The sequence below is a fragment of the Penicillium bovifimosum genome, assembly GCF_028826915.1.
Source record: "Penicillium bovifimosum strain IBT 22155 chromosome Unknown utg000005l_segment0_segment0, whole genome shotgun sequence".
In the NCBI taxonomy this organism is placed as follows: domain Eukaryota; kingdom Fungi; phylum Ascomycota; class Eurotiomycetes; order Eurotiales; family Aspergillaceae; genus Penicillium; species Penicillium bovifimosum.
The window spans coordinates 5,230,452-5,255,642 of record NW_026622714.1 but is presented as its reverse complement, the minus strand read 5'-3'; the positions used below and the strand labels follow the sequence as shown (position 1 = coordinate 5,255,642).

The 25,191-nt window shown below is 50.3% G+C and overlaps 10 protein-coding genes across 10 annotated transcripts; 2 read left to right on the top strand and 8 right to left on the bottom strand.

Annotated features, from left to right (window-relative positions):
* Positions 1–320: 320 nt before the first annotated feature.
* On the bottom strand, positions 321–1,529 carry N7515_007212 (IST1 family protein; the record flags this gene model as incomplete). Its single annotated transcript, XM_056667956.1, has 1 exon — positions 321–1,529. The coding sequence occupies one exon, from the start codon at positions 1,527–1,529 to the stop codon at positions 321–323; it is 1,209 nt and encodes a 402-aa protein (XP_056521552.1).
* A 334-nt stretch (positions 1,530–1,863) lies between these two features.
* N7515_007211 (uncharacterized protein) lies at positions 1,864–2,218 on the bottom strand (the record flags this gene model as incomplete). The annotated part of the gene is made up of 2 exons (XM_056667955.1): positions 1,864–2,138; positions 2,197–2,218. 2 exons carry the CDS (start codon positions 2,216–2,218, stop codon positions 1,864–1,866), a joined length of 297 nt encoding a protein of 98 aa, XP_056521551.1.
* Positions 2,219–2,832: 614 nt separating this feature from the next.
* N7515_007210 (putative transsulfuration enzyme family protein) lies at positions 2,833–4,062 on the top strand (the record flags this gene model as incomplete). Its single annotated transcript, XM_056667954.1, has 2 exons — positions 2,833–2,985; positions 3,037–4,062. 2 exons carry the CDS (start codon positions 2,833–2,835, stop codon positions 4,060–4,062), a joined length of 1,179 nt encoding a protein of 392 aa, XP_056521550.1.
* A 178-nt stretch (positions 4,063–4,240) lies between these two features.
* On the bottom strand, positions 4,241–5,886 carry N7515_007209 (Zn(II)2Cys6 transcription factor; the record flags this gene model as incomplete). The annotated part of the gene is made up of 3 exons (XM_056667953.1): positions 4,241–4,942; positions 4,997–5,472; positions 5,532–5,886. 3 exons carry the CDS (start codon positions 5,884–5,886, stop codon positions 4,241–4,243), a joined length of 1,533 nt encoding a protein of 510 aa, XP_056521549.1.
* Positions 5,887–8,487: 2,601 nt separating this feature from the next.
* Positions 8,488–8,814, top strand: N7515_007208 (uncharacterized protein; the record flags this gene model as incomplete). The annotated part of the gene is made up of 1 exon (XM_056667952.1): positions 8,488–8,814. One exon carries the CDS (start codon positions 8,488–8,490, stop codon positions 8,812–8,814), a length of 327 nt encoding a protein of 108 aa, XP_056521548.1.
* Positions 8,815–9,299: 485 nt separating this feature from the next.
* Positions 9,300–10,649, bottom strand: N7515_007207 (SUN domain-containing protein; the record flags this gene model as incomplete). Its single annotated transcript, XM_056667951.1, has 1 exon — positions 9,300–10,649. The coding sequence occupies one exon, from the start codon at positions 10,647–10,649 to the stop codon at positions 9,300–9,302; it is 1,350 nt and encodes a 449-aa protein (XP_056521547.1).
* Positions 10,650–11,775: 1,126 nt separating this feature from the next.
* Positions 11,776–13,008, bottom strand: ppm1 (protein C-terminal leucine carboxyl O-methyltransferase ppm1; the record flags this gene model as incomplete). The annotated part of the gene is made up of 2 exons (XM_056667950.1): positions 11,776–12,710; positions 12,780–13,008. 2 exons carry the CDS (start codon positions 13,006–13,008, stop codon positions 11,776–11,778), a joined length of 1,164 nt encoding a protein of 387 aa, XP_056521546.1.
* Positions 13,009–15,257: 2,249 nt separating this feature from the next.
* On the bottom strand, positions 15,258–16,083 carry N7515_007205 (putative acetyl xylan esterase (Axe1); the record flags this gene model as incomplete). The annotated part of the gene is made up of 3 exons (XM_056667949.1): positions 15,258–15,428; positions 15,484–15,663; positions 15,727–16,083. The coding sequence occupies 3 exons, from the start codon at positions 16,081–16,083 to the stop codon at positions 15,258–15,260; spliced, it is 708 nt and encodes a 235-aa protein (XP_056521545.1).
* A 1,143-nt stretch (positions 16,084–17,226) lies between these two features.
* N7515_007204 (uncharacterized protein) lies at positions 17,227–17,875 on the bottom strand (the record flags this gene model as incomplete). Its single annotated transcript, XM_056667948.1, has 2 exons — positions 17,227–17,440; positions 17,499–17,875. Coding segments are annotated over 2 exons (591 nt in total), but the record flags the coding sequence as incomplete, so codon positions are not given.
* Positions 17,876–19,848: 1,973 nt separating this feature from the next.
* On the bottom strand, positions 19,849–25,106 carry N7515_007203 (ubiquitin-protein ligase RKR1; the record flags this gene model as incomplete). The annotated part of the gene is made up of 8 exons (XM_056667947.1): positions 19,849–20,370; positions 20,429–20,728; positions 20,785–21,158; positions 21,207–21,620; positions 21,675–22,522; positions 22,578–24,303; positions 24,359–24,752; positions 24,810–25,106. 8 exons carry the CDS (start codon positions 25,104–25,106, stop codon positions 19,849–19,851), a joined length of 4,875 nt encoding a protein of 1,624 aa, XP_056521543.1.
* Between the last annotated feature and the right edge of the window lie 85 nt (positions 25,107–25,191).

Here is a 25,191-nt window from a genome sequence, read left to right as displayed (position 1 = left end):
CAAGTAGTAAATCTGTAGATACCCTCCAATTTAGGCGCTATCAGAAATGACCCATCATATTTTGGTCTTCGCTTAGTCTGGTTTCTAACCTGCCGCCATTTCATTGGGAGCCAGTCAGTGGCAATCGACATCAGTAGTCTAAGGGGCCATGGCTGTGATTGGCTGCAAAGATGTGCTGCATTATGGAGTGCTAAAGAAGACATTGGAATTGACCTGGAGATCAACGCCTGGCTGAGACGCTTGAAGAAAACATAAACCACGGCCATTCCCAAGTAACAAGACTGTAACAGGTTGCCAATTCATGGGGATTAAAATACCACTCACGGTTTCCTCTTCAGGTCCGCAAATCTCCGAGTCAATTCATCCAGCTCCGGTATTCCATTGTTGCTCTTATTCTTCGAAGCAGCGTCTTCTTTCTTGACGGCACTAGCCTTTCCTTCTGTGCCAGGCAGTTTCACTTTAGGATTGGGGTTGTCCGTTCTGGGAGCTGGCGGTGCCACGCTGACAGGACTTCTGCCTGCGGCGAGTCCACGTGGGGGCGTGGCTTTGTTCAGTTCACTGGTTTCCGAGGCACGTCTTGCTTCAGCGAGGCTCGGTCCCGAGGCCGAGTCACCTTGCTGCGTTCCAGGAGTTTGAGGTAATTGGGGTTCCTCTGCGTCACCATCACCCCCGTCCCCACGGTCATCCACAAATTCAGGCGGGGCGCTGCCTAGTTCGTCTTGAATATCCGGGTCTTCTTCTAAGCCGTGCCACTCCACTCCGTATGCTCTCGCAATCTCTCGAAGGTAACTTTCAACAAGCTCCTGCCCCGGAGGTTTCACCCGCAAACTCCTGAGAAGCCGATCAGGAACTTTGACAGACTCGACTTTATTATCCTGCGCCAGAGTCATGAACTCCTTGCCGTATCGCTCCCCAAGCATAGTCCGAAGCATGGTAAACTCGCGCACCTCGTGCGGGAAGCGATGCCACGCGTAGAAGACCACGACCGCAGCCTCATCCAGTGCAGTATCCATGTAAGGGTTGTCCTCTTCCGTAGCTCCATCACCGAAATCTCCAGCTGCGCCGGTAGGTGCCGCAGTGTGCGGGGCCTCCTTCTTTTGCCCTCCTCCCAACCAAGAGAACCCGAATCGAGAGCCGGTGCTTGGTTCCGCGCCCTTGATTTCTGCGGTATTCGACGTGCTGGCTGAAGCTTGTGCCTGGGTGCGCTTCTTGAGCACTTCCTTGGCGCGCAATCTGGCCCGGGTTCCCTGGTCGCTGAACGCTATTTGATCCAATACATTTGCGCGTGCCAGCAGCAGCTCACAGTAGAGCTCTACCATTTCCATCACCTCCACCGCAATATCTGTCGCAATGACATTCTCGACTCGGATGCGCGCAGATGCATCCCGGCCTTCGCTGAGGAGTTGAGAGAGCTCGCGACGCTGGACAACTGAAGAGGCCGTGTCTTTCTTTTGTAGAAGGCGGAGACGAGGGATAAGGAGTCGGAGGGTCGAAACTAGTCTAGTCTTTGATTCGATTGTGTCAGTCATATTGTTTCTGTGTGACGAAGGAGGCGCATGAGGCAGATGTTATGTAGGCAGTGCGGGGTAGACTTGGGAGCTCCAGGCAGCAAGTCTGGAGTATTTTGAGAGATGCGCATGCAAAGAGTAAAGAGAGATAGGTAGACACATCGACTTACCGTCTGAACTGAAGGAGGCATTTGGGCGTGATGTTGAGAAGTAGAGGTAGTGAGAAGGGGAAATGTGAGGGGGCAAGGCCGGGACAATCAACGTTCAACTCGGAGTTGTAATCAGATTTCATTTTCTGTCCAAACAATGACCTCAAAAATCGACAAGAAATTCAAAAATCACAATGGCATGCCAACTAGATGTCTACATGTTGTATTACGTTTTCGGTGTTTTGTGGCATGAAAGGCGTCGTGGGGGTCCTGAGGAACAGGGCTCTGAACTCGGCGGTTGCTCTCCTATGGCGCTCCGCACGCTCCAGCAAGTCGGCAGTGGCTTTTTTGAAGTCTTCGGCGAGACCCAGCCATTTGTTGATCTCTCTTGTCTGTCTGTCGCAGCGGGTTGTGATCTCATTTAACAAGGCATCAAGAGAGCTCGAGGTGTCGATGGTCTCAGAGCTCTCATCGATGGGCTCTGAGTTTGCAGTGTGAGTATCTGCCGTGTCAGGAACAGTAAATGACCGTTGACTCACCTTTCTCGCTGTTCTGTGCCATGTTGAGTCAAGCGTGATCCAAGAGCGATGTGATATCCTGTCACGCACGTGATATAAGATGGAGTGAGTAGTAAGGGAAATGAAGATGGATAAGTAGAAGAGAATAGGCAAGAGAGAAGAGGTCTCCCAAGTCCTACCACCATGTGCATAGTCACATGTGTACGCAGTATGACCGTCAATAGACATCCACCTGACTGTATTCTCTCAAATATCGACTGGTTGCTCGATACCGCTTCTATCAAGAAGTTGACGCATCATTTCTCTATGTTCTAGCATGACGACTTTCTTTCCAGAATACTAGTCTTTGTATGTATGCATACTACCCGTTAGGATACTTCAGCTAAGACATCGTATGGTACTGATACTGCCCATTTCAACATCCAATTGTCTTCACGTTGGCTATAGCAGAGGCTTCCCATTTAGGCAGTTGATAGGAGTGGACCACCAATCCACCAATCGGCATGGAGATCCAATACAAAAAATGGGTCCGTACGCCCTTCTACGTGAAGATTTGAGGTACCTGAGAGAGGAGAGGCAATGACGAGTGAAGGGCAAAGATATAAAGACCGCACAAGTACCGCAATCTTCGATTCCTCTTTCCATTCCAAAACTACCATGTCCCCTCATAACAGTCGCCCTTCCACCAAGGCATTGCACGCCGACGATGCTCTAAATCTAGTGGCTGATGTCGCCCCACCAATGCATCTATCAACCACTTTCAGATACCCCAACGATCCAGCCCAGCTCGTCCCATCTGAAGATCCGGTGGTAAGTCTCAACCAAGCACAGACATTAGGTACCTACTAACCATCCTGACAGGATGAATTCAACGGCAAGAACTATGTCTATTCCCGTGAATTCGCCCCAAACCCAACCCGCTTCGAGGCAATCCTCTCCTCTCTCCTGAGGGGCAACGCAGTAAGCTACTCAAGCGGGCTAGCAGCACTGCACGCCGCCCTAACACTGCTTAACCCGCGCCGCGTCTCCGTCGGTGAGGGATACCACGGCAGCCACGAGGTCATCGCCGTGATATCCCGTCTCTCCGGGCTACAAAAGCTTGCGCTGGACTGCCCCGCCGAAAGCCTGGACGCAGGCGACGTCATTCTTCTCGAGACGCCTGTCAACCCGCTCGGCACGGCATACAGCATCGAGGAATACGCCCGCAAAGCCCATTCACGCGGCGCATTCCTTATTGTCGATAGCACCTTTGCGCCGCCCGGCTTGCAAGATCCTTTCCTCTGGGGCGCGGATATTGTCATGCATTCTGGATCGAAGTATTTTGGCGGACATAGTGATCTGCTCTGTGGTGTGCTTGCCACGAAGCGTGCCGATTGGACGTCGCAGCTGTTTGAGGATAGGTTTGCGCTTGGAAGTGTTATGGGTGGGATGGAGAGCTGGCTTGGAGTCCGGAGTCTGCGCACGCTGGAGGTAAGGGTCCAACGCGCGAGCCTGAACTCGACGAAGTTGATTGCATGGCTTCATGGTGCTATGCAGGTTTCGTCTGCTGCTGCGGGTAGTGACGAGTTGCTGGTTCAATCGGTTGTGCAGAAGATCTATCATGCTAGTCTGCAGGATGAGCCATGGTTGCAGAAGCAAATGCCAAATGGGTTTGGGCCGGTCTTCTCTATCGTCTTGCACAGTGAGGACTTTGCAAAGGTGTTGCCGACCAAGCTCGGATTCTTTCAGCATGCTACGAGCCTGGGAGGAGTAGAGTCGTTGATTGAGTGGCGGGCCCTGTCAGATTCGAGGGTTGACAGAAAGCTGCTGAGGTTGAGCATTGGCCTGGAGCATTGGGAGGATCTCAAGGATGACTTGCTCCAGGCATTCAAGTCGCTTCTAGGATGATGGTTAGGTCTCTATGTCATTTTGGAGTTGAGCATATGAGCCATCTGATATGAATGTAACGTTTCAGAGAAGTTTGACATGTTGATGCTGGTGATGTAGTAGTATTTTCGGAACTGCCTCTGTACCTTGTCGAGTCTGGGCATCTTTCTTTTCTTTTCTTTCCCCATGAAGTTGTCCTTTATATTAGAAGGCAGTCACGACCCAAATTACCAATATCAAATATCCACCGTGGGGAAATTTCCATCCCTTCCCGTTGGTCCCAGTACTCGTGGAGAATCTTCGCGGCGTTGATTACATTCAGACAGCTTGTAGCGATCCAGAACTTCTCCAAAGATCCAACCAGAAACCTCTTCTGTGCCTGAGATCGGCATTCCAAGCCTGCAACGAAAATGGCCCACAGGACACACTTAAAGAGTGCTTCATGGTCTTTCAAGATGTCAATCAGACCCAAGAGCTCAGAGAGCAGATTGTCCTGCTCTGTGACGGTCTCTGTGAGTGCGTCAAGAACGCGCCTCCCATATAGTAAAGCTCCGAGTTTGAATACTTGCGACAATGTACAGAGCTCATCGACGGCGTTCGCAGGACACCGTTTCGAGGGAAGATTCGAAGCCCACGCGTAACAGTCAAAGTGCTGGATTAGTTCCAGCATAGCGGTGGTATCTTGTATATGTGCTTGGACAGTGGTATCATCCGGCAGCTTTGCTGCAATGGCGTCTCTTTCATTGGAAAGGAACTGAATCGCTGTCAGCAGAAACTCCGGACAACCAAGGAAGGATTTCTCAATTGCTTCATGGGTTTGGGTTTCCGCTTGATCCGTGGCAACAAATTCTGATAACAGCTTTGGTCGTAACAATGTTGCTCCCAATGTTTCAATACTTGGCTAGTTAGTCTCTGACATCTCTTTATTATCCAGTACGCCGAATGGAACTCACACATGGATTTGGCTAGTGATGAAGCCCCGTATTTCTTTAACGGTCTGGCCAGGCCCATTATTGAGTCCAGCCTCCGACCCCAGCAGCGGCTGGTGGGACATGATCAGACTTTTGGCACCCTCAAGGTGGAAGTTCCAACCTTCGCTTCCAGACTCAAGGAGGTCCAAGAAGATGAGCAGGAATATGCTAGCGACAGTTGTGTCACTTTTGTCTGATCCCTCGTCACCGAGTACTCTTGTGAGCGCCTCCATAGCTTGATGCTTGAAAAGGAGCGCATCACGATTCGCATTAATGAAGCCAGGAGATGTCGGCGCTTGAATCTGACAGAATGGGCGGCCTGTATTAGCATGATGCCGCGCTGCAAGGGCAAGAATGGCCTTCTGCAAGACAAGATCTTTCAATCCAAAGGATATCAAGCTCCTAAATGGATTTCGGTCGCTGTCGTACACAATGAACAGTTTGCATATGCGTTCATTATCTGTCTCGATGTCAGCGATTCCCTAATCAACCATCGAATAATTGTACTGCTGATCTTACAGTAGTCTATGTAGTATCTCGAGACTTGATCCAGATTCGAGATGGATGGATCTAGCAGGGTAAATGGCAGGCTTTTGCTTGCAGAAGCTGCGACCACAGCGCTAGACAGTTTCTTCGGTGATCGAACTGACTTCACGATTCCAGAAGATTTCGCACGGGGCCTCTCTAGATTTCGCTCATACGAATGGCCTTGCATCTTCCCGCGGATTGCCACGCCCTTAACCCACCGCAGAGGTCTCTTGTCGAAGCATTCCACCCCGGCCTTCTCGCACTTGGCGCAGGGTGTTCCGGACTGGTCGCATTGGATGCGGCGATTTCGACATGTCCAGCATGGCTGGCATACTACTGCCTCCATCTGGAAGTGACATGGCACGGGGGTGTACGGAGTAGTGGCGAAGAAATGGCAATAAAATTCGCATTTCCGGGCCGACTGCCCGGGCGGGCCGGTACCGGTAGCCGGGGTGGGGGCGATGGCCCTTGAGAGGTCGACAACCTTTCTACACAGCACAAGATTAACAAGACAGAGACCTCCGGAACTTGTTCATAATGTTGATCCCTCAGAAACGCATAATATTTATTTATTTATTGTTCTTACTACTGATTAGGCGGTTGGCCGCCTCGCCCTGTGGGCAAGCAGTCCCTCGACTGCCTCCTCGGTTCGAATCCAGCTTTTTATGTACATCGTACGGGGCGTCCGGCGCACGCGCCTCCGCCCGCAACTCCCATCGTTAGCCTCAATCCAATGGTGCTAGGCCTCGTCCGTCCAGCTTGGTGACAGGTCTTAGTGCATGTCACTAAATTTTCTTATTTTTTCCCCTCCTTCCGATTCAATTCCTTTCCAATGAAAGAGACGCCATTGCAGCAAAGCTGCTGGATGATACCACGGTCCAAGCACATATCGTGCTTGGGTGAGGAGCGAGCTCTTAGCTTTGGTAAGCCCCGAATGTAACTTGAGAGGGTTGAGCATCGGGTCTAGGTCGTAGTCATCTGCTGCTTCCCCACTGTGACTTCGTCTCTCTCTCGCGTCGTCGAGTTTCCGTCTTCTCCTGGACTTCCACTCCCGTAGCGTCAGGTCGTCTACGTTCACGTCTGTCCACCGCGCCGGGTTGGGTGCTTGTGAAGCAGACATGTCATCTGTATCTGGAGTAACCCAGTGCTCGGCCCACTCTCGCCTTCGTAAGACGCTTCCTGGTGGAGCGGCGCGGACTGTTCGCCTACTTCGTCGCGCTCTCACCTTCGCTGTCACCCCAGCACATACGGTGCGAAGGAGTGCTGCCATTCCGGTTCGCTCGAGTCATTGCTCGGCCTTCGCCACTCACCTCGAGAGATAGAGGCCCAATGGGGGCACCACCCTTCGGACTCAACATTATGAATAGGTCTCGCCTTATATGCCCCAATGACAGCCCGAAGACATTTGGTCTGAGCCGTGAGCAGGGACTTGGCGGGGCCTCGGGGGTTGCCGTCCTTTGGTGTGGGTGTGTGCCATGCGCTGGCGCCGTACGCCATCACACTTCGGATGACCTTGGTGTAGATCTACCTGGCGTTAGAGACACGAACACCCCAGGTTTTGCCGGCGAGCCGGGTGAGTGCCAGGGATTGGGTTTCCAGTTTGGTGCGAACCCTCTTGGCGTGCTCTTTGAACGATAGCTTCCGGTCTAGCCAAACTCCGAGAAACCGAGCTGACTCGACAGGGGCCAGGGTAGCCCGACCCCCCGTCGAGGATGCGGACTCCTTCCGTTAGGGGAAGGCGCGTCCTGGAAAAGTGAATCAGCTCACTTTTCTCTGGTCCAAATCACATGCCTCTTTCCTTAGCCCACTCGAGAAACGCATAATAATACATAGTAACGAGGCTCTTGATTCTGCGTAGAGCTGTTATACTTTCCTAAGCGCATTCGATTCGCTACTAGTAAGGAAAGTCGTACCTACCTTGGAAGGTCCCGAGATGTCTTTTACATTGTTGTTCCAAGACCAGGAAAGTACAACCCAGAGAGCTGTTTCCGTGCTCAACGGCATCTATTTGGCCAATGAATAGAAAGTCCCTGCCAACCTAGATTCCATTTGCACCTTGAGACCGTAGAGAAGCATTGGGCTGAACTGGACCGCACACTCCGAATGTCTACACCGGTGACAGTGAAACTTGAAATCTCCACGAGAATGAACTTATGAGTAACCACTCACTCCCCCCGCCGAATTGCAGTACTCGATGCCCGCCAAGCATGCTCAAGGAAGCAAGTTCAAGCAGCCACAAATAACAGACCCGAGCGACCCAATCAAAATACAAGACGAGATAACGCAGACCCAAGAAAATGGAGCTCATAGCATCCACTATTTCAGATCAAATACCCTTGATTGGGGGACGAAGAGCAGTCACTGAAATTGGAAGAGAGGCTTCTCAGCGAGTCAGCCATCAGCATACCAAAGCCACCACGCAGTATATTTAGAACTTTTAGCTTAATCCAGCGCAGCCCTAATTGGTTGATCAGTGTGGGCCTACAATAAAGTATGTCTCTGCTGATTGGCTCGCTCGGATTTGTATTCTTCTGATTGGTCTGGTCGGCTCCTGACATCATTGGCGGACATTTAGCTACCCGCTATACCCAATCGAGTAACATTATCACACCGTCAACGGAGTACTCCGTATGAATGCTCAAATTTAGCAGCATTTCCTTCGCGTTTCAGTATTTGTGCTCGGCTGCAGATAGACAGTTGGGTAGTTAGTGTTTGGGCTTGGGTTCCTCTGTATAAATGTCCGAGTCCGCACACTGAATGCAATCTACTGATTTATCTACACACAGATCTTCCATAGCGAACAGCAACAGACTACTTCGGATTGAACATACACAAAGCGACCTCAATTCCTCGTCTGGCTCACTGTATGTCCCTACCCAATTGACCTCTCATCCAATTCGTATTTACAACTAAAACAACGCTATCTCCAGCCTCCCAAACCACTACAATGCCCGCCATCCCACCAACCATGTCAACCGAACCCACTTCCTCACAAACCACAATCACAATGGCTACAACCCTACTCAAGCGCAGCGGCCTGAGTGACCCCGATAAATATCCCCTCTACGTCTTTGTTATCATCATTGGCTGTATATTCGGCTGTCTGATCGGGTTCAGCGTATACGCCATGTTCCATGGTCTCGACGATTCAGAACAGTTCAAAGATGTCTCGAATGAGCAACGGCAATACATGCGTGAGACGAGATACCGGAATCTGAATAGGTTGGCTATTGAGGCTAGGAGGCCCGATATGATCATTCCTATCAATCCTTGATGAGCATGTTTGTGAGGAGATTTGAATATTTTGTGTTTGGGGGTTTGAATGGGAGTGGAATGCGTTACATACTCCTGGGTCTTTTTTTGCCAATGGCGTTTTGGTTCTTGTATATTAAGAGGGTCATATACTTTGGAATTTGAGATGGATATAGTTACGTGGTGCATCATACTCGATAGCTAGTGCAATGTTAAATTCACATCTAATTCCGACAATAGTTGGAAGATAGCATGATGTGGGTTATATAATCGTGAAGTAGAGAAAAAAGTAGGTACAGAAATGGCCAACGTTGAGCGTCGTCAATAAAAGCATCCCGGGGAAGGGAGGTATCATAAGAAGAGGGATTATGTAGAAGTGAAGTTGAAAAATGTGAGGTAGTCAGACAAATGAGGCCTGTAGAGCCTCATTTAAATTGACTGATCCCTGGTAGTGTCTGAAGACACCCAATACATATGTTCAATAATGTACAGTCAGTCCAAGCTGATTTAGAAGTTGGCAACCATGGCCGCCATAGCGCCGAAGGCCAAGGTCAACACAGAGACGCCGGCGGTGGTAGCATCGCCAGTGGAGGTGGATGAGGAAGCGGCGGCAGCAGTAGTTGCGGAAGCCATGAAAATCTCGGCAGAACCCGTGAGAATGTGGGGTTGATAGGTGTAGCTCAGCGTCGGGCTCGACTTAGGCAGGTTGGTGCTGGAAACAGCAGAGCTCATAGCGTGAGTCGTAGTGGAGCTGGTAGAGGTAGAGGTAGAGGTGGCAGTCGCGGTTGAAGTGGAGGTTGAAGTGGGAGTGGGAGTAGAGGTAGTGGTGGTCTCGGTTGTGCTAGTTGAGGTGGGAGTAGGAGTCGAGGTGCTGGTGCTGCTAGGAGTGGAGACCGGAATCGTCTCAGACGAGGTGCTGCCGTCGCTCTCCTTCTCGAAGACAACGATATGGGCGGTCTGACCCTTAGGGATGGTAACGACACAGCCCTTAGCACCGCCAGCGCCGGCGAAGATGTCGTCACCAACCATCTCGTTGACATCGTTGACAGCAGGGTCGATCTTGCAAGGCAGGCCTTCGCAGCCGTCACCCTCGCAGTTAATCTCGACACCGAAGTCAGGCCTTTCGTTGCGGAAGGGGGTGGTGGGTTCCAGGTAGATAGGGTTCCAGCCAATCTTCAGGAAGGTGTTGCCATCGGCATCGGTGTTGGCACCGGCAGTGTACGGGGACCAGTTGCCAACGGGCTTTTCGGAGCTACCCCAGACGCAGCCTTCCTCCGTGGTGACACCGGGAGGGTTGATGTAGTACTGGGCAGATGTGGAGCACCAGTAGGACATGCCAGGCACGGCCAGATCGGCCAGCGTCTCCACCAAAGTGGGAATGAGCATAGCCTCGTTTCCGGGAAGCACTGTCTGGCAGAAAGACACAGACTTTCCAGCCTTGTTGTGCGCCTTCAGGACACCAGTAGCCGACTCACAGTAGTCGCGGTTGGGGAAGGGCTTCTGAATATTGCCGTCGTCATCACAGTATAGTCCACCTCGCATGGACAAGGGGTAGGTGTAAGAGGTGGCCTTGGGATCCCACTGCATGGATACCTCACCGGGAGGGCAAGCGTATGGGCAGTAATTGCCAGGCTTGCAGGGCTCGTCAGGGCTCATAGCCCAACCGGCGTTATCGAGATTCGGGGTAATGGCAACCAGGCCAGCGTCGGTGGGGAATTGGCACTTCCCGCTCTTCTTCTCCAAAGCCACATCCCGGATCTCGTGGTGATGGCTGTGGCCATGGCTATGTTTAGCGGCGGCACTTCCAATGAGGGCGACAAGCGCCAAGGCGCCGGATGATGTGATCTGGAACTTCATTGTCAGGGGAAGTAAACTTGGCAATTGGCCAAGAAATTTAAACGAATGTATAAAGCGAATGGCTAAGTCAAACGAGTGACAAAAATAATATACGGCCGATGGCCAAGGACAGACACAGTGCTCACAGAGAATGAAGGTCAAGAGGGAAAAGAAAGAGACAGGAAAGGCACCAGGAAAAGGAACCAGACTTTTGCAATCTCCTGGAGCAGATCCCCGGCCCTCCAGGTCCAGGGGTCCTGCTAACCTGAAAGAGAGTGGAATCTGGGCCGATGTGTACACCACTCCGGCGCAGGGCAGAGCCTTAGCCTCGTGAGTGGCGCCAACTCCGCCCATAATTGCCGTAATTCCCCATACATAGCTGCACACCGAAACAGGAAACCTGCGCGCTTTCTCGGACCCTCCGCAGAGTTTGTATGCCCACGCAACAAGCTCCATTTGTGGAGTCACTAGAGGCTTAGCGTCAGGGGTAGTGATGGCCTACAGCCAATGGTAGGTGGACCAACCCCGATGGTTCCTGCTTAGCAGTGAAAGAGGCCAATAAAGCCTGAGGATGATATGAAGCTGTGGAGTTGTGTCTTGGACTTTTGTCAACAGTGAAAAGGAAGGTCAAGGTCGAAGATGGAAGGTTGCTCGGAACGCAACATCCAATCTCTCACATGACACTACACATAACATTTGAAGCATCATTCTCGATCAAATGACAATGTTTCAACATGATTATATTACACTAACGCCAATTTTCAATTGACAACGGCTTTCGTCCGAAGCACTCGATCACCTGTGGAAATCTTCGTTGGTTGGTAGCCCGTCAATCCCAATCAAACCCACCGCAATGAACTGGTCTGGACCGGATGATCGTCATAAAAGTCTGCACATATCCATTCCAGAAGCCAATGACAAGACACCAAGGATCGCGGACCCCAGTTGTGCTTTGATAGGCGCGGATCACATGGCCAAGAGATCCGAAGCGCTTGTGGTTAAAGCTTGGCCTAGACGGTGCAACATAGGGGTCTCCATAACCTCGTGACATCTGGGCCATACACAGTAGAGGATTGTATGAAGATGAGGGTTATGGTCTCAAAGACATACAAGCTACAGAATCAGACATCATGTATTCACAATGCAACTACTCGTCTTGTTGAGCCTCAAGGTCCTTCCACCCAGCAAAGGCCGAGACATCATCCCGATCTCTCCAACCCCAAGCAATGCAGTAATGCCGTGCAAGTAGCTGCCACTCCTCCATCTCATCCAGCATCTCAAGGCTAGCAACTCTGTCTTTCTCTTGCTCGCGAACCCATCGATTCCAGATGAACTCAATATCAGCGGCAGCCTGACCAGTACCGAACCCCTGCTCTCGGAACCGACCCCGCTGCGCCTCAAGTGACGCATACTTGTGGAGAGTCTGCAGCTGGATTCCCCTCGTCGCAAGATTCGACACCATTATACGACCGAAAGAATCATCCGGGCTAATGGGCTCATATAGGATCAAACCAAGAGGAGCAGCATCTGTTTGCGTCACCTGCGCGCTGCCATCGAGCCCGGCTGATGTAGGCCCAGGACCAAAAAGTCGTTGTGTAAAAAACGCGACCACATCTTCCGCTTCGGTGGGCGACAAATATATCAAACAGCACTCAGAGATCAGCAAAGTGGGCAATGTCGTGTCTACCCCTGGCAATGCTGTAGTGGGATCACTGCATCTCGACAGCGACCGTAGATCAACAGGGTGGACATGGTATGACGGCGAATGGAGCGCGTCCCCTGCCTCTGACACGGTAACTCCATTCCCATTCTCCGATAGAGCTGTAGATGAGCCAATACCCAATGCACGCTGCAGTATAGGTGTCGAGCGAATGGCGCGGATCTTGGCTGTTGTGTTGACGGCGAAATCGAGCTCGTGGTAGACGAAGTCCGGTGTTTGACGCGTCGAGAGAAGTCGGAAAACGCGCGTGTCCGACCCGGCGCCTAATGAGATGATCTGTTTCTTCTGTGTAGGTTCCGGGGAGTAAGGGCCGAGAAAACTGGCCACGAGCTGGTCGATCGCTGTTGTGCGAACGTAGGTTCCTGTGTGGAGAGGTGTCCAGGTCAGTCGTACGTTCGCTTCTCCTTACAGCGAGGTGTGTAATGGCTCACCTCTGTTGATGATTGGGAGTCGCCGCGTCGCGCTCCCGGGTGTCAATGCTGTGGCGTAGGCATCTTCGAGGTATCCGAGCTCGACGGCGCTCAGGCGGGACACGCTTGCGTCATTGTCTGTTCCTTGGACAATGCGATCTTTCCCAGGGGGGATTGAATCATCTGTACCTGTACCACGACCTCGGCCTCGACCACGTCTTAGAGTGTTTAGGTTGGGGATGTGAGCCATTGAGGAGGAGAAGCGTGGAGAGGTCCCCGGGTCCGGTGGTGGGGGTTGTCATGCGGCCATGCCGCTTCTATCACATTATCCCCTCCTTTGCCAGAATATGCGTCTGGTTCAATACTAATTACATTATTCGGCGCTTTTCAACTTTTCTGAAACCTTATCCAATCTAGTCGCCACGACTAGATTGGATAATCCTTGTAGGCCTTTGGCGCAAAATATGACCTGACGTGGGTACCGAGTTCCAGACGTGGTAAGCCTCCCGCCAACTGGCAAACTATCCGCCAACTGGCAAGGCTATAGGTATCCGTACGAGTTTCCTCAATGATCCCACTGCCACACGTGCCACGTCTGATCTGGTGTTTGCCTTTCCCCACGCAATATCCGCTGTGAATTTTACTATATAGGTCTGTTCAACGACGCAGCGATGTCAATGTAGGAGTGTAGGTTTTGGGTATGGGTCGAATGTCGATGAAGTGACATGATCGTGGACAATACGAAAAATGGCTCTACTTAGTGACAAGCCTGGAAATCAAGATATGCAGTTATTAAAGCGGAATTGAGTGATCTAAAGCCAATACACTGTAATAGCAAATGAAATAAATCCTGAATCGATTGAGCTACTGAAAGTTTGTTATGTAGGCACAGATCTCGTGAGAGTAGAGGAACCGAAAGAAAAGGACACGAAGAGAAGGCATCCGCAGACGAAACCACCTCGGCGATCCTGGAATAGAGCATCCGTAGGAAGAACAAAGTATGTGACTCTATGAACTCAACGGCCGACACACCCTCCTCGGGCTGTTGCATGTTGATCGAATTGCTGGATCCTGTATGCGGAGGTCTATTCCATGAAGGTTGTCGGAAAAGTTAAGGTGTAATCAAAAGTGGAGACCGTGGAGGTCAAGTGAAGAGATAAGGTCACTTTCATTGCTGGTTTGACCGTGATGGGTTGATATGTTGATTGTGGTGGACCAGGCGCTTCGTGAGATCATTATCTGGTGGCGAGTTGTATCGAGAAATAGAATTGAGATTTGATGATACGATTCATCCGTGAGAGTTGCAGCGTGGCGGTAAGTGTGGGTGGCTGCCATGAATGATGCACAGAGGCCGGGCGGATGATAGAAAGCCCATGCCCCATGTGCCCCATGGGACATGTCCTCAAGATGACCAACACATAGGTAACTATCGAGAGATGGTTGGTCTGGGTGGCGTTGAGCAAGCCCGCAGAGGCCGCAAAGGCGAAGAGCAAAAGGTCAAAGGTCCATGTTGATAGACGGGTTTCATGGTCAATGGTGGTTGGCGGTCAAGATAAAAGAGAGATGCAAGAACCAAGGAGGCAAAGAGCCATTGCTGGGCATGGTAGGCAACAGGTAGCCATGATGATGGCCCAAGTATCGAGAGGCCAATGAGTGCGGATGATTGATGTTTTGTCCGGTTATCGGGATGTAGAGATTCTTTGGTGGCAGCACAACCAATATTGACTGGCCGCTAGGAAGTAGAGGGCGGTGGCATGGAGATTATGGGGAAGAAAGGAAGAGGTGTGTAGAAGGAAAAGAGAAAAAGAGAGCATAGGGGAAGTAGTCAAGGTGAGACACACGAATAACACAAACATTTCCATCACGGGTAACATGCCATGGCATCTTGTCACGGTGCACCATGACTGAATGCCACGACACCCAGAGGTGGAAGGGCCCTCAAGGTAGGTGGCCTGAGGTTGGGATGTCTGAGGTTGGATGGTGCCTGAGATGGAATGATGCCTGAGATGGAATGATGCCTGAGATGGAGTGATGTCTGAGATGGAGTGATGTCTGAGATGAAGTGTGAGAATGATGCAAAAGGAAGGGATGTGTAGAAGGAAAAGAAAAAGAAAGAAGATAAGGAGGAGGGGGTATTTATACCTTTCGCTGAAGTTGAATCAGGTGATGGGTCCTTCCTGAACGAGGAGGAGCGTGGGTTGTGCCTTCCTTATTTCGAAACGAGTTCCTCTGGAAGGAGCGTGGATGGTTCCTTCCCTTTTCAATGAGGACCACAAATACGTGTACGGAACATGGGGATCACCAGTATTGATCATGTAGTGCCAAGGCCTAAATATGCACCAAGAGGCAGATAAAAGGCCCAGTAAGAGCTTGACTTGGTGGCATTGATTAGCTCAGATATTGATAGCATCGAGGTTCCTTTATGTCCTAGCTTAGGCTAAGTCTTACGACAGGAGCGATAAACTGCTCAATTGCAGAAGCGCTGCACATTAACGGCGCTCAACCCAATTTAGATCGGACGAAGGAAATTGCCTGAGAACCATACTCAGCTCCATAACCCTGGTGGGTTGCCCCATTATTGCCATTGCAGCAGTAAGGGTCCGAAGAGTCGCAGTAAGACTGAATCTTACTAGCAGACGGGCAATAGAAACCAGAGGGACGGGCATCGAACTGTATCTCTGTCAGGTCCAAGCCAAACGCAATAATAAGGTAGGGAAATACATACACCTCCAGCCGCACAAGTTCCAACCTCATACGACAAGCCGGCCTTGAACAGCGGATCACCCATGAGAATGGCCGCCTTGACCATGTTCACAGCAGAAGCCGACAGCTGGACAGCGGTGTTGGTGTAGCCCTGGTTAGGGACACCGCCGCCGCACAAAGCTGCGTCCATGATCTCAGCACCCTGAAGCATCCAGCATTAGCAACTGGTGTCGTTTGCGAATAATCCCGAACAGGAGAGCCTTACCTGGGAATATCCGACCAGAACGAGCTTGCTCGATGGACACTGCGAGTTGTAGGAATTGACGGCTGAGGCGACAGCTGCGATGCCCTGTGCCACTGAGGCAGAGTAGTTCACGCCACCGCAGGATGACTGGCCACCGCATGCAGGGTAGTTGATGGCCTCGGCTGTAGAGCCTGGGTAGGCGCTGAGAAGGCCGTTGACGACCGTGCTGGATGAGCCGTATCCGGGAGATACGGTGGTCTCGCGCGCACCGAAGATATGGACGTTAGAGCAGGTAACACGTTTCTCGATGTCGACATCGAGGGGGATGGCGAGGGCGCCACTGGCGAGGAGGGAGAATGTCAAGACGTTGGAAAGCATGGTGCTGTTGAGTCTGCTTGCAAGGTTGAATGTTCAAATCGAAGAGACGACCTTTGGTTTATATAGAGGACAACATCCCCTTGTCGATTGATGCTAGAAGACCATTGCATTTAGCCGTCCAGCGTGGTATCAAGCACGGGGCTTCCTTTGGACCGAAAGGAGATTCTTGCCTAATGGACATTGAGTATGAGAATCCTTTGGACCGAATGGTGATTCTTGCCTAGTGCTTATTTGAGTATGAAGCTCCATTCGTGGCGTGAGTTCTGCTAGGTTGTTCCGCTCCTTCTCTTCAAGCTTTACGTACACGGCATGTTGGCCGCGTTGGCCTAGTATACTTGAAGAGAGAGAGAGAGAGAGAGAGAGAGAGAGAAATTCATTGGCCCGATGTAGCTTGCTCTAAGTATAAGCTGCTATGCGGGGTTGCTATCAGGCCTGCCGACAGCTGCCAGCTGGAAAGTGTGAGCGCCAGCCCACTGGACGACTGTTGGAAACTCGCTTTGCGCATTTCCGACCAGTCGCCCCCAGAATAGAAAAATGTAAACCATAACAAAGGAAAGACAAAAAACAGAAAAAATGAGTGTCGCACTCCTGGCCGTAGGGACCAGAACCACATCTCACCACGTAACATCCCCGTATCCCCTTCGTTCCAGCCGCCCATCCTTGTCGGCTGCCGCTCGTGTGCTCGCTTGGATCAAGGGAGTACAGTGGACCTGGCACTGCACTCCTAAACTGCGCCATCCTTCTTCATAGTATACTTGAATCAATTAACTAGAACTTAGAAGTAAACACCAGATCAGACCCGGCACCTATTACTGTGGGGTGATGATGATGTTCTCATTAGTTAACTCAATTTAGCTCGCTTTAGTTACAGCTTTCGATGTGGGATTATTACGGCAATACGTAGGAAACTAGGAATATACCCTTGCCAGTTGCCTGGAGGTTTGCCAGTTGACGGGAAGCTCGCTAACCCGTCTGGAACTCGGCACTAGTGGATACTGACAACCTACTGGACAGAGCATTTTTGTTGATATTTTATTTCGAAAGGTACTGTACACATGTCCTGTTCACTGTTTGTAAATCCTCAACAAGGAGAGGCTCGAACTATCGGCCATCTCGGGGTTTACAATTGTTGTAACGAACGAAAAGTTTCATCTTCTCGTCGCTGTTCATAAAATTGTAAATCGGCGAGGACCAAACATTCAAGATGCCAGAATCATCAAGTTTGGCCTGCAGATCTTCATTGAGCCATTGGCAAGTAGAATCTGTGCTCCATCTTGGAAGGGCTTGAGGCATCGAATGCCCTTGTTTGATCCCGATTGACGATCCATCTGAAGTGCCGCGGAAAGAGTCCTCAGCCCTGATAACTAGATATTAGTAACTAACTATTTAGTTAATAGACCTATAACAAGGCTCACTTGATATTATCCCAGTACGAGGCTTCTGCCATTGTGACGATATCGCTATTCATTTCCTTCTTATGATGTGATGCGAAGAGATCAAGAGAGAATAGAATTTGATGAGCCCTGTCCCACATCTGGTAATGCTCTGGGTCCGAGGGATCTTGTGGGAAATCATTGAAGGTGTCCTCGAATCTATAGAGATAACGCTTCTCGTCATTAGTAAGTCCTCTGCGATCGATCTTGTACTCTTCAAGCTCCTTCTGGGTGAGTGGTAGGAAGAGACAAGCTTCGGAATCGGTGAATGTTGGATCCTCGGGATCGAAGGATTGGACGAAGACTCCAAATTCCGCGAGATCGGTGTGCGTATGGGCAGGCTTAGACCGAGACAGAAGTTCTTCAATCTAACATGCGTTTAATCGCACAATCCGAAGGGCCCGCATACGATAAGCTTCAAAATCTAAGGTCTCCCGAACTTGGCCTATCGTTTGCTGTCCATTTTCTTAATCGTTGGCATGTCGATATTTACCCAAAAATGGATGTTGGGGTGCAGCGATTGAAAGGCTGCCTTGGAGGAAAGCGACTGTTTTTGGGTAAATATCGATATGCCAACAATTAAAAAAATGTACAGCAAACGATAGGCCAATTTCGGGAGACCTTAGATTTTGAAGCTTATCGTATGCGGGCCCTTCGGATTGAGCGATTAAACGCATGTTAGTATCATGTGAATGTTCTTGCGGAGGGGTGCCAGTGATCTCAATGATCCCTGCGAAAGTGCAATGTGTATTGTTTGCAGGAGCGTGAGCCCTGGGAGCGGTGTGAGCAGTGTTATTGGATATAGTGTGAGCGTGGCAAGTAGGTAAAAGAAGCAAGGTAGTGAAGAAGAATGTAGGGAAGGAAAGGGAAGAGGCAGGAGGTTGGAGGTAGATAGATATATAAGTGGGCGGTAGATGAAAGTTGAAGAATATCTGAAGAATGGTGATGACATGGAAACGGGAAGGTTTAGGGTAGAAGTGCTGGTTTCGGAAGTAAAGTGTAATGCATCATGTGATGTTGTGAGCGAAACTCTTGGCCATTGGTATGGTTGGTACGGAAGCTTGCGAAGGTTTGTTAATACGAAGTGGCGGCGAAATGCGTAGTAGTACATAGTAGAATAGAGTCAGAAGTGTAGCTGTGAAGGACGTCAGGAGGGTAGAGTTGTTGTTGTCTGCGTAACGCTAAGACGGGATAAAAACAGGGATGTTTTTTATTTAATATGGCAAGAATGCTTTGTTTCCATGGTTACAGGGGCAGTACAGGGATGAATACCAAGGGAGGTGGGTGCAGCCTGGCAAATCCCACTTTTCACGTGAAAAACGTGACTCGGGGGTGCTGTGACCTTTTTCCCGGGGTGCAATGGCCTATAACCTGCGAAATGCGCCACCTCCAGGAATGATGCCTCATGCCTGCGCTACGTTCACCGTTCATTCTTTAAGAAGGGGCACAGTCACAGACAGATCGGACACGGAATACACATCTTTTGCCTCTTTCTCAGTTTTCCAATATGGTTCTCGTCAGCTCTCTGTAGGTCATAGAACGTCATTGCTACTGTCTCCTGGCCTGCAGTCCTCCCATCGTCCTGTCTGCGATATCAGACGGCCTCGCGCTCTTCCCACTTCACTAGTTAATATTAGGATCGGGGGTCGGTCACACACGGCACCGCCGCACCGGTCGAACAAAGCAATGTCGTCGAACTAAACGGTTTCCAGGCAAGAATAAAGTATTTGTCATTCTTTTAGCACGCGCAAAAATGGGGATACTACTAGTATTACTTGACTTCAACGTTCGAAACCGCTAAATCAAGAACTACGGTCTACGACGTTTTTTGTCATATTGTTTGTGGCCCCCGCCCCATGGCCGTTTCCCGTCCCGGGAGCGTTCCCCAGCTTGTTTGCTTGATCTGTTTAGCCGACGTCCGAGTTTAGCGTAGGAACTATATACAGATAGGCCTTGAAGGCGGATCGTCAGGTCAGCCGTGAAGAACTGGGGCAGGTACCTGGGCAGATTAGGCTGATTACCAGCCGATGCATAAGCCTTTCAGGACTAGATTGGCTGAAACGAAACAGGGCTATTGGATGTCAGATGGATGGCTGACACGCCTGCAGATAGCTTGTGTTATTTCCCCGCGCTCATATAGGCAATAAAGCCGACAGATATTTATGGGGTATGCGAGTTCGCCGGTCGAGCGGGGTTTCTATTCTTGCTGGAGTTTGCAGTGTGAGAAATAGAATTCTGGAGTATTAGTCCTTTGACTATTGGACCAACAAAAGATCCTTGTTCGTCTTGTCATGTCTCTCTATATACCAATAAAACATCAAGAGTATCTCACTTAAACATACACAAAGTTGTTGCGGCAAAGAGGACAAGTGCTCTGGTTGCTGCTCTTGAACCAGCGGAACAGGCAAACCGAGTGGAAGCAGTTCTTGCACGTGGCACAGCGCTTGTTTGGTGTCTGCATGTCTGTTGAGATAACAGAGTAACAGATGGCACACTCGCTATGGCCCTTCAGAGCACCTTGAACGTTCTTTCGGAAAGCCAGCAATCCGTCCACCAGGTTGCCATTAGCAAACATAATCACTCCCTGGATGATCAGCAGCCAGCTCTTCCACTTCTTCTCATCCACAAGCACGCGACTACGACCAACAACCAAAGCGGACTGAAGTGGATACGCGGGAGGAAGCGTGATGGAAATGGCGACTGGGGGTGATTCCTCATCGACAAGAATGCTGGCAATGATCTCGCCCGTTTTAGGAGAGATCTTCACGTCCAGTGCCCGTTCTTCGTTGGCATCCTGGGTGGCAATCCAGTCGGTCACACTCTTGAGAGCGTCCTCAATTACAAGCGGGGAGATCTATTAGCAAGATTAGTTATAGTTGCACGTATTAAGGGTCGAACCAAGGGCAACTCACGTATTTCTCTGTCCAGGCTTCCACGGGCCCCTTGATGCGTTTCTTGGTGTCAATCCACCAGTTTTTGGTCATATTTCCAGAGTACCTCAGGCACAGATAGTACAGATGCACGAGAAGCCACTGAGTCTCCTTTTCGGCACTTTCGCATTGATCCGGCTCGAATGATTGAATATCGAGTTTGGATGCATCGATCATCTTTCCATGCGATCTTTGGAGGAAGTCAAACGTGAACTCCAGCAGTGGGATAAGAATGTTGTTTTCCCTGATGTTCGTTGAGTAGTATTCCTGGACAGGGAGCGACTATCTATTCGTTAGCAAGCCCGCCTCATGATTTGGGCGAAGGAGTTAAAACGTACAGCATTCGAGAAATGATCAAATACTACCTTCCAGCTGAGAAGGTACGAACGCACAGTAGTCCACATCTTGTCATCTCCATAAGCAGCAGAGACCATCTGCATTGTTGGTGGTTCGAGTAATAGAGATATGAGCTCATCGGGAAGGCTGACTGTAGTCTTTGATAGAGCCAGTTCAAAAGATACCTTTTCCTGGGCATGGGGGATGTAGTGATGGAGAATCGTGTAGGCAGTTCGCTGAACTGCTCGACTGTGTGCAGTCAGAAGATGGAAAGTTTCGCTAACATCCTCTAACTTGTCAACGGGAATGGTGGTGATCAAGCGTCGTAATAACTCAACCGCAACATCACGGGGTTGATGGAAGGTCGTCGAGGAATCTGTAACTTATTAGACAAGCTGCTGTGGGGAGATCCTGCTATGCTTACCAAACGTGTCAATAGTGGAGACCAAGGAGTTGAATAGCCCGGTTTTTAGATCTGACCAGGCATCTTGCACATCGTCGTTGCTGTCACTTTCCGCAATAGACTTCAACCGTGCGAAGAGTCTGAAAGATGACACCAGCAATGGTAGACCCTCTTCCCCTCCATTGGTGTCTCGCAATACCGAGCCCAGAATGTTCATCGTTTCCTCCCAGTGAGATCCGTATATCTCACTGAGAGCTGGCAGAACAAAAGACAAGGTTTTGATCACTTCTGAAGTCAAACCAGAAGGCATCGAGCCAGATTGGAGACATTCAATCAAGTTTTTAGTGAGGAAGACCAGACGCTGGGTCGGAATGTCACTGACAACCTCATCTTCACCTGACAATATGATATTCAACAGGGCCAGCTTTCGGAATCCTGCACAAAATTAGCACCAAACCGACAGATAAAAATCTGATACCTAGGACTTACCGCCCTTGGAGGCATCCTGGGCCTTGAGACCAGTCGAATCGGCAACCAACTCATTACAAATTCTGTTCCCAATAGGGTTTGAAAGGATAGGGCTTCGCAGCACTGCAAACCAGGATGCAGAACGGATGGGGTTCGCTGTTCGGGCTTCCCTGCAGATCTTTCCAACGTCATCCGATGATTTAGTTCTTTGCAATGAATCTGTGATGGTCATGATCTTCACAAAGACTTCGCCAACGCGATAGTCTAGGGGAGAGGTGCCCTGTAATCCGTCCAGTCTGGTTTCCCAGCTCTCGACAAACAATGATGAAATGGATTTTTCAGGTGCAAAGCTGAGTGGTTCATTGTTGCGAAGCCATTCACCGACCATCTTTCGGCCACTGAAGACAATTTCTAAGTACTCTTCGCGCTGATCAGCGAGCTCAAGGCCTGAAATTCCGTTGCAGTTTTCAATGCTCAGATCGTCATCTATGAGTTGGATTGCCAAGGGCAAGAAATAGAACAAAGTCTCTAGGGACTCCTGGTCAAGATTTTTCACGATATCCGAAGTGGTCAGGACGCTAATGGTAAAGGCTGCCAGGCGAAATGCAGACGAGCGGTGGTCGGAATCACGAGGGATAGTCGGCCATAGCGCCTTGAAGGAGTCAGACAGCTCACGCTGTACCAAGTGGACCACGCCCCCTAAAGGACTTGTGATAGCGACGGAAGGCCGAGGGGGAAGTTGAAGGAACGGCGACAAAGATTCCTCCCACGCAAGGCGGGAGGGTAGAACATCTTTGACCGTACCAGTTGCAGCCTCGGCCGTAAGAGTAGGCAGCAACTCATCAGCGATAGCAAGGAGTGATTCAATCCTAGACCATAGTTAGCACCGGCGACTGCGAGATATGACAACTATAGGGCACTTACGACAACGATTCCGCATCCACATGATTGAATGCATGTTGGAGAATTTCGATACCTGATCTGCCACCCACCTCGCCAAGACCGGACTCTTTCAATGATTTCAGCAACGCTTCCGCCGAGCTTGCGACCTCTTCAGATGGTGACTCTGTGAGGAAGAGCAGCTTTCCTGCTAATTTTGACCCATGAGCTCCACCCTGGAATTCCCGAACTGAAGATGGTGCACTCCTTCCAATATGAGAGATTCCGTGCAAGGTATCCATCACTTTGTCGTCCACGGATAATGCATCAATCAAAGACAAAAATATCCGCTCCGACAGTTCACCGCGCGACGTTTTGTTCAGGAGAACTGTGGTAATGATAGGCCAATGAGCGTGGCTTCCGTTGCAAGCTTTAGTAAGAGCCTGCACAACAAGGTAGTTGAGCTTGTCTTTGTGCTTAGCATCGTCGAAATTGAGGGAGGACAGCAAGCTTTGCAGTACGTGTACATTTGACTGCTCTGGCTCAAGCGCCAGCGCCCGCTCAACGACGTTCTCGAAGCTGGAAGCAAATTCATCCCACTTCCGACATTCTAGCATGGTCGAAATTAATTGACCAGCAGACGGAGAGAGCAGAAGCTCCGGTATATCATCCTGGACGAATCGTTGAAGGCTTTCCGAATTTTTTGCGACAGATGGCATGCTCCGGACACACTCCTCTACCGCAGCGGCGGCTCCGTAAGGCTTGCCATTACGGTTGCGCAGAACTTCAATGCAACCCTCGAGAAGCAACGTCGTCGTAATTTCGAATGTCCTTGATAATGGAGGCTCCACATCGGTATCTGCAACCCGCTTAAGTATAGCAGACTTCAGATTCAAAAACCGCTTCGATTGGGCGCATATTGAGTCTTGAGATTCACGGAAGTCCTTCGATTGCTCTGGGGATGACAGCTTCACAGCTTCTAGCAGTCCATTAGAGAGAGATGTACAGAGAGACTGCACCTCCTGAACTTGTCCAGTGGAAGCTAGAGTGGAGAGATAGTTCGCGCAAGTCCCTTCGGCTGACTGGAAAGGAAGTGACCATTGCGTTGATTCTGGATCGATCCGCACATAGTGCACCACCAAGGGAGAAAGACACTTGTCAATGAATTCGGACTTTTGCTCTTGGGGAACCAAAGTCGCGAGCCACCTTCCTATCTGGATATAGGAGTTCCATCCCGCAGTGAGATTTTGACGGGGCTCTTCTCTCGAGTTGAGGCCTTCTCGTAAAGAATCAGTTAAAGCGATTGCGCTCGTTAAAGTTATTCCTTGATCAGCAGTATCCTTGTCGGCACCTGCAAGGACTTCATGGGGAATGTTTCGAAGCAATTGGTCAAGATTTGACCAGTAGCTACCAGATCCACCTTGGGATCCTTTCTGCATGTATTGGCGCAACCTCCTTGATGCAGATGTTTTGCCCGTGTAATCATCCGTCCATACTTGGGGCCTCAACGAGGTCATGAGAAGGAGCGACTCCGACAGTTCGGAGGCGGATCCAATCTGCTGGAGAGACAAGGATTTTCCAATGACAGCTGAACTGACAGTTTTCCAGTCAACCCATCCAGGCTCTCGGGAAATCGCAGATCGAAGCAGGATGTACATGGACCGGCGAACGTATGGGTCATCGTGATAGCAGAGTGCCCATAATTCCTTGCTGCCTAATAGATTCTCTATCTCGGGAAGGTTTTTCTCCAATTCTTCGTCGACGGAATTGGCTGGAGACAATCGATTGTTAGACGGGAAATCATGTGGGTAGTCATTTCAGCATACCTAGTACACGGTTAAAGAGCAAAACTGCGGCCCCCACCACACGAGCATACTTCCCTTCGGCATCATCCCTCTTCACTGTCCTCTCGTCGCTCAGCGTCAAGGCAGTTTGATGAAGAATGACATCATCGACGAAGTTCAAAATGGATGCCTGATAGATCTTCCATACATTGTTTCTCTTCTCTTCCGTGGGAAACACGCTCGTAAATGAATCAAGGGCAGAACGATGTGTTGGTCGATCATTGTCATAAATTCCGGCGATCCATGCTCCGATGATTTTGGGTAAGTTGGGCACGATCCGCTTTCCGACAAGGCCGGCAATTGTACCCTGGATCGGATGAGCAAGTTGGCGAACTCTGCGAGATAGATCGATTGAAAGTCTGGGGTAAATCTTGACCTGAATGAAGCCACTGTTAGTACATGGTGCGGGTATAAAGAAGCGATCTATACGTACCCATGCGTCTAAGAACCCATCATCCAGAGTCGCATTCCTCTCCGCTACACTTAAGACATGGTCTTGTAGATCCTCCACTGCCTTCATGCGTGTAATCTCATCTTTCTTCAGTAAATTCTTGAACGCGATAACTAATTGTTGGTCCGCAATGCGAGAAAGATCTGGCGGAGGTGCAATGTATGTGAGACTGGACGGCTCCTTTCCGTGGCTGGAAAGTCCAGAGAAGCCTCCAAATGTACCAAAGGCAGTCGCAGCAGCGCGACTGCTGGAGGCCTGGGACTTGAACTTTTTGCTCATGTGGGGTATGAGGTCAGCGGGATAAGGAAGTAGTGGGGGAGGAGTTCGATATCGAGGATTTCGTAAAGGCCTCGGAGAGAGTGAG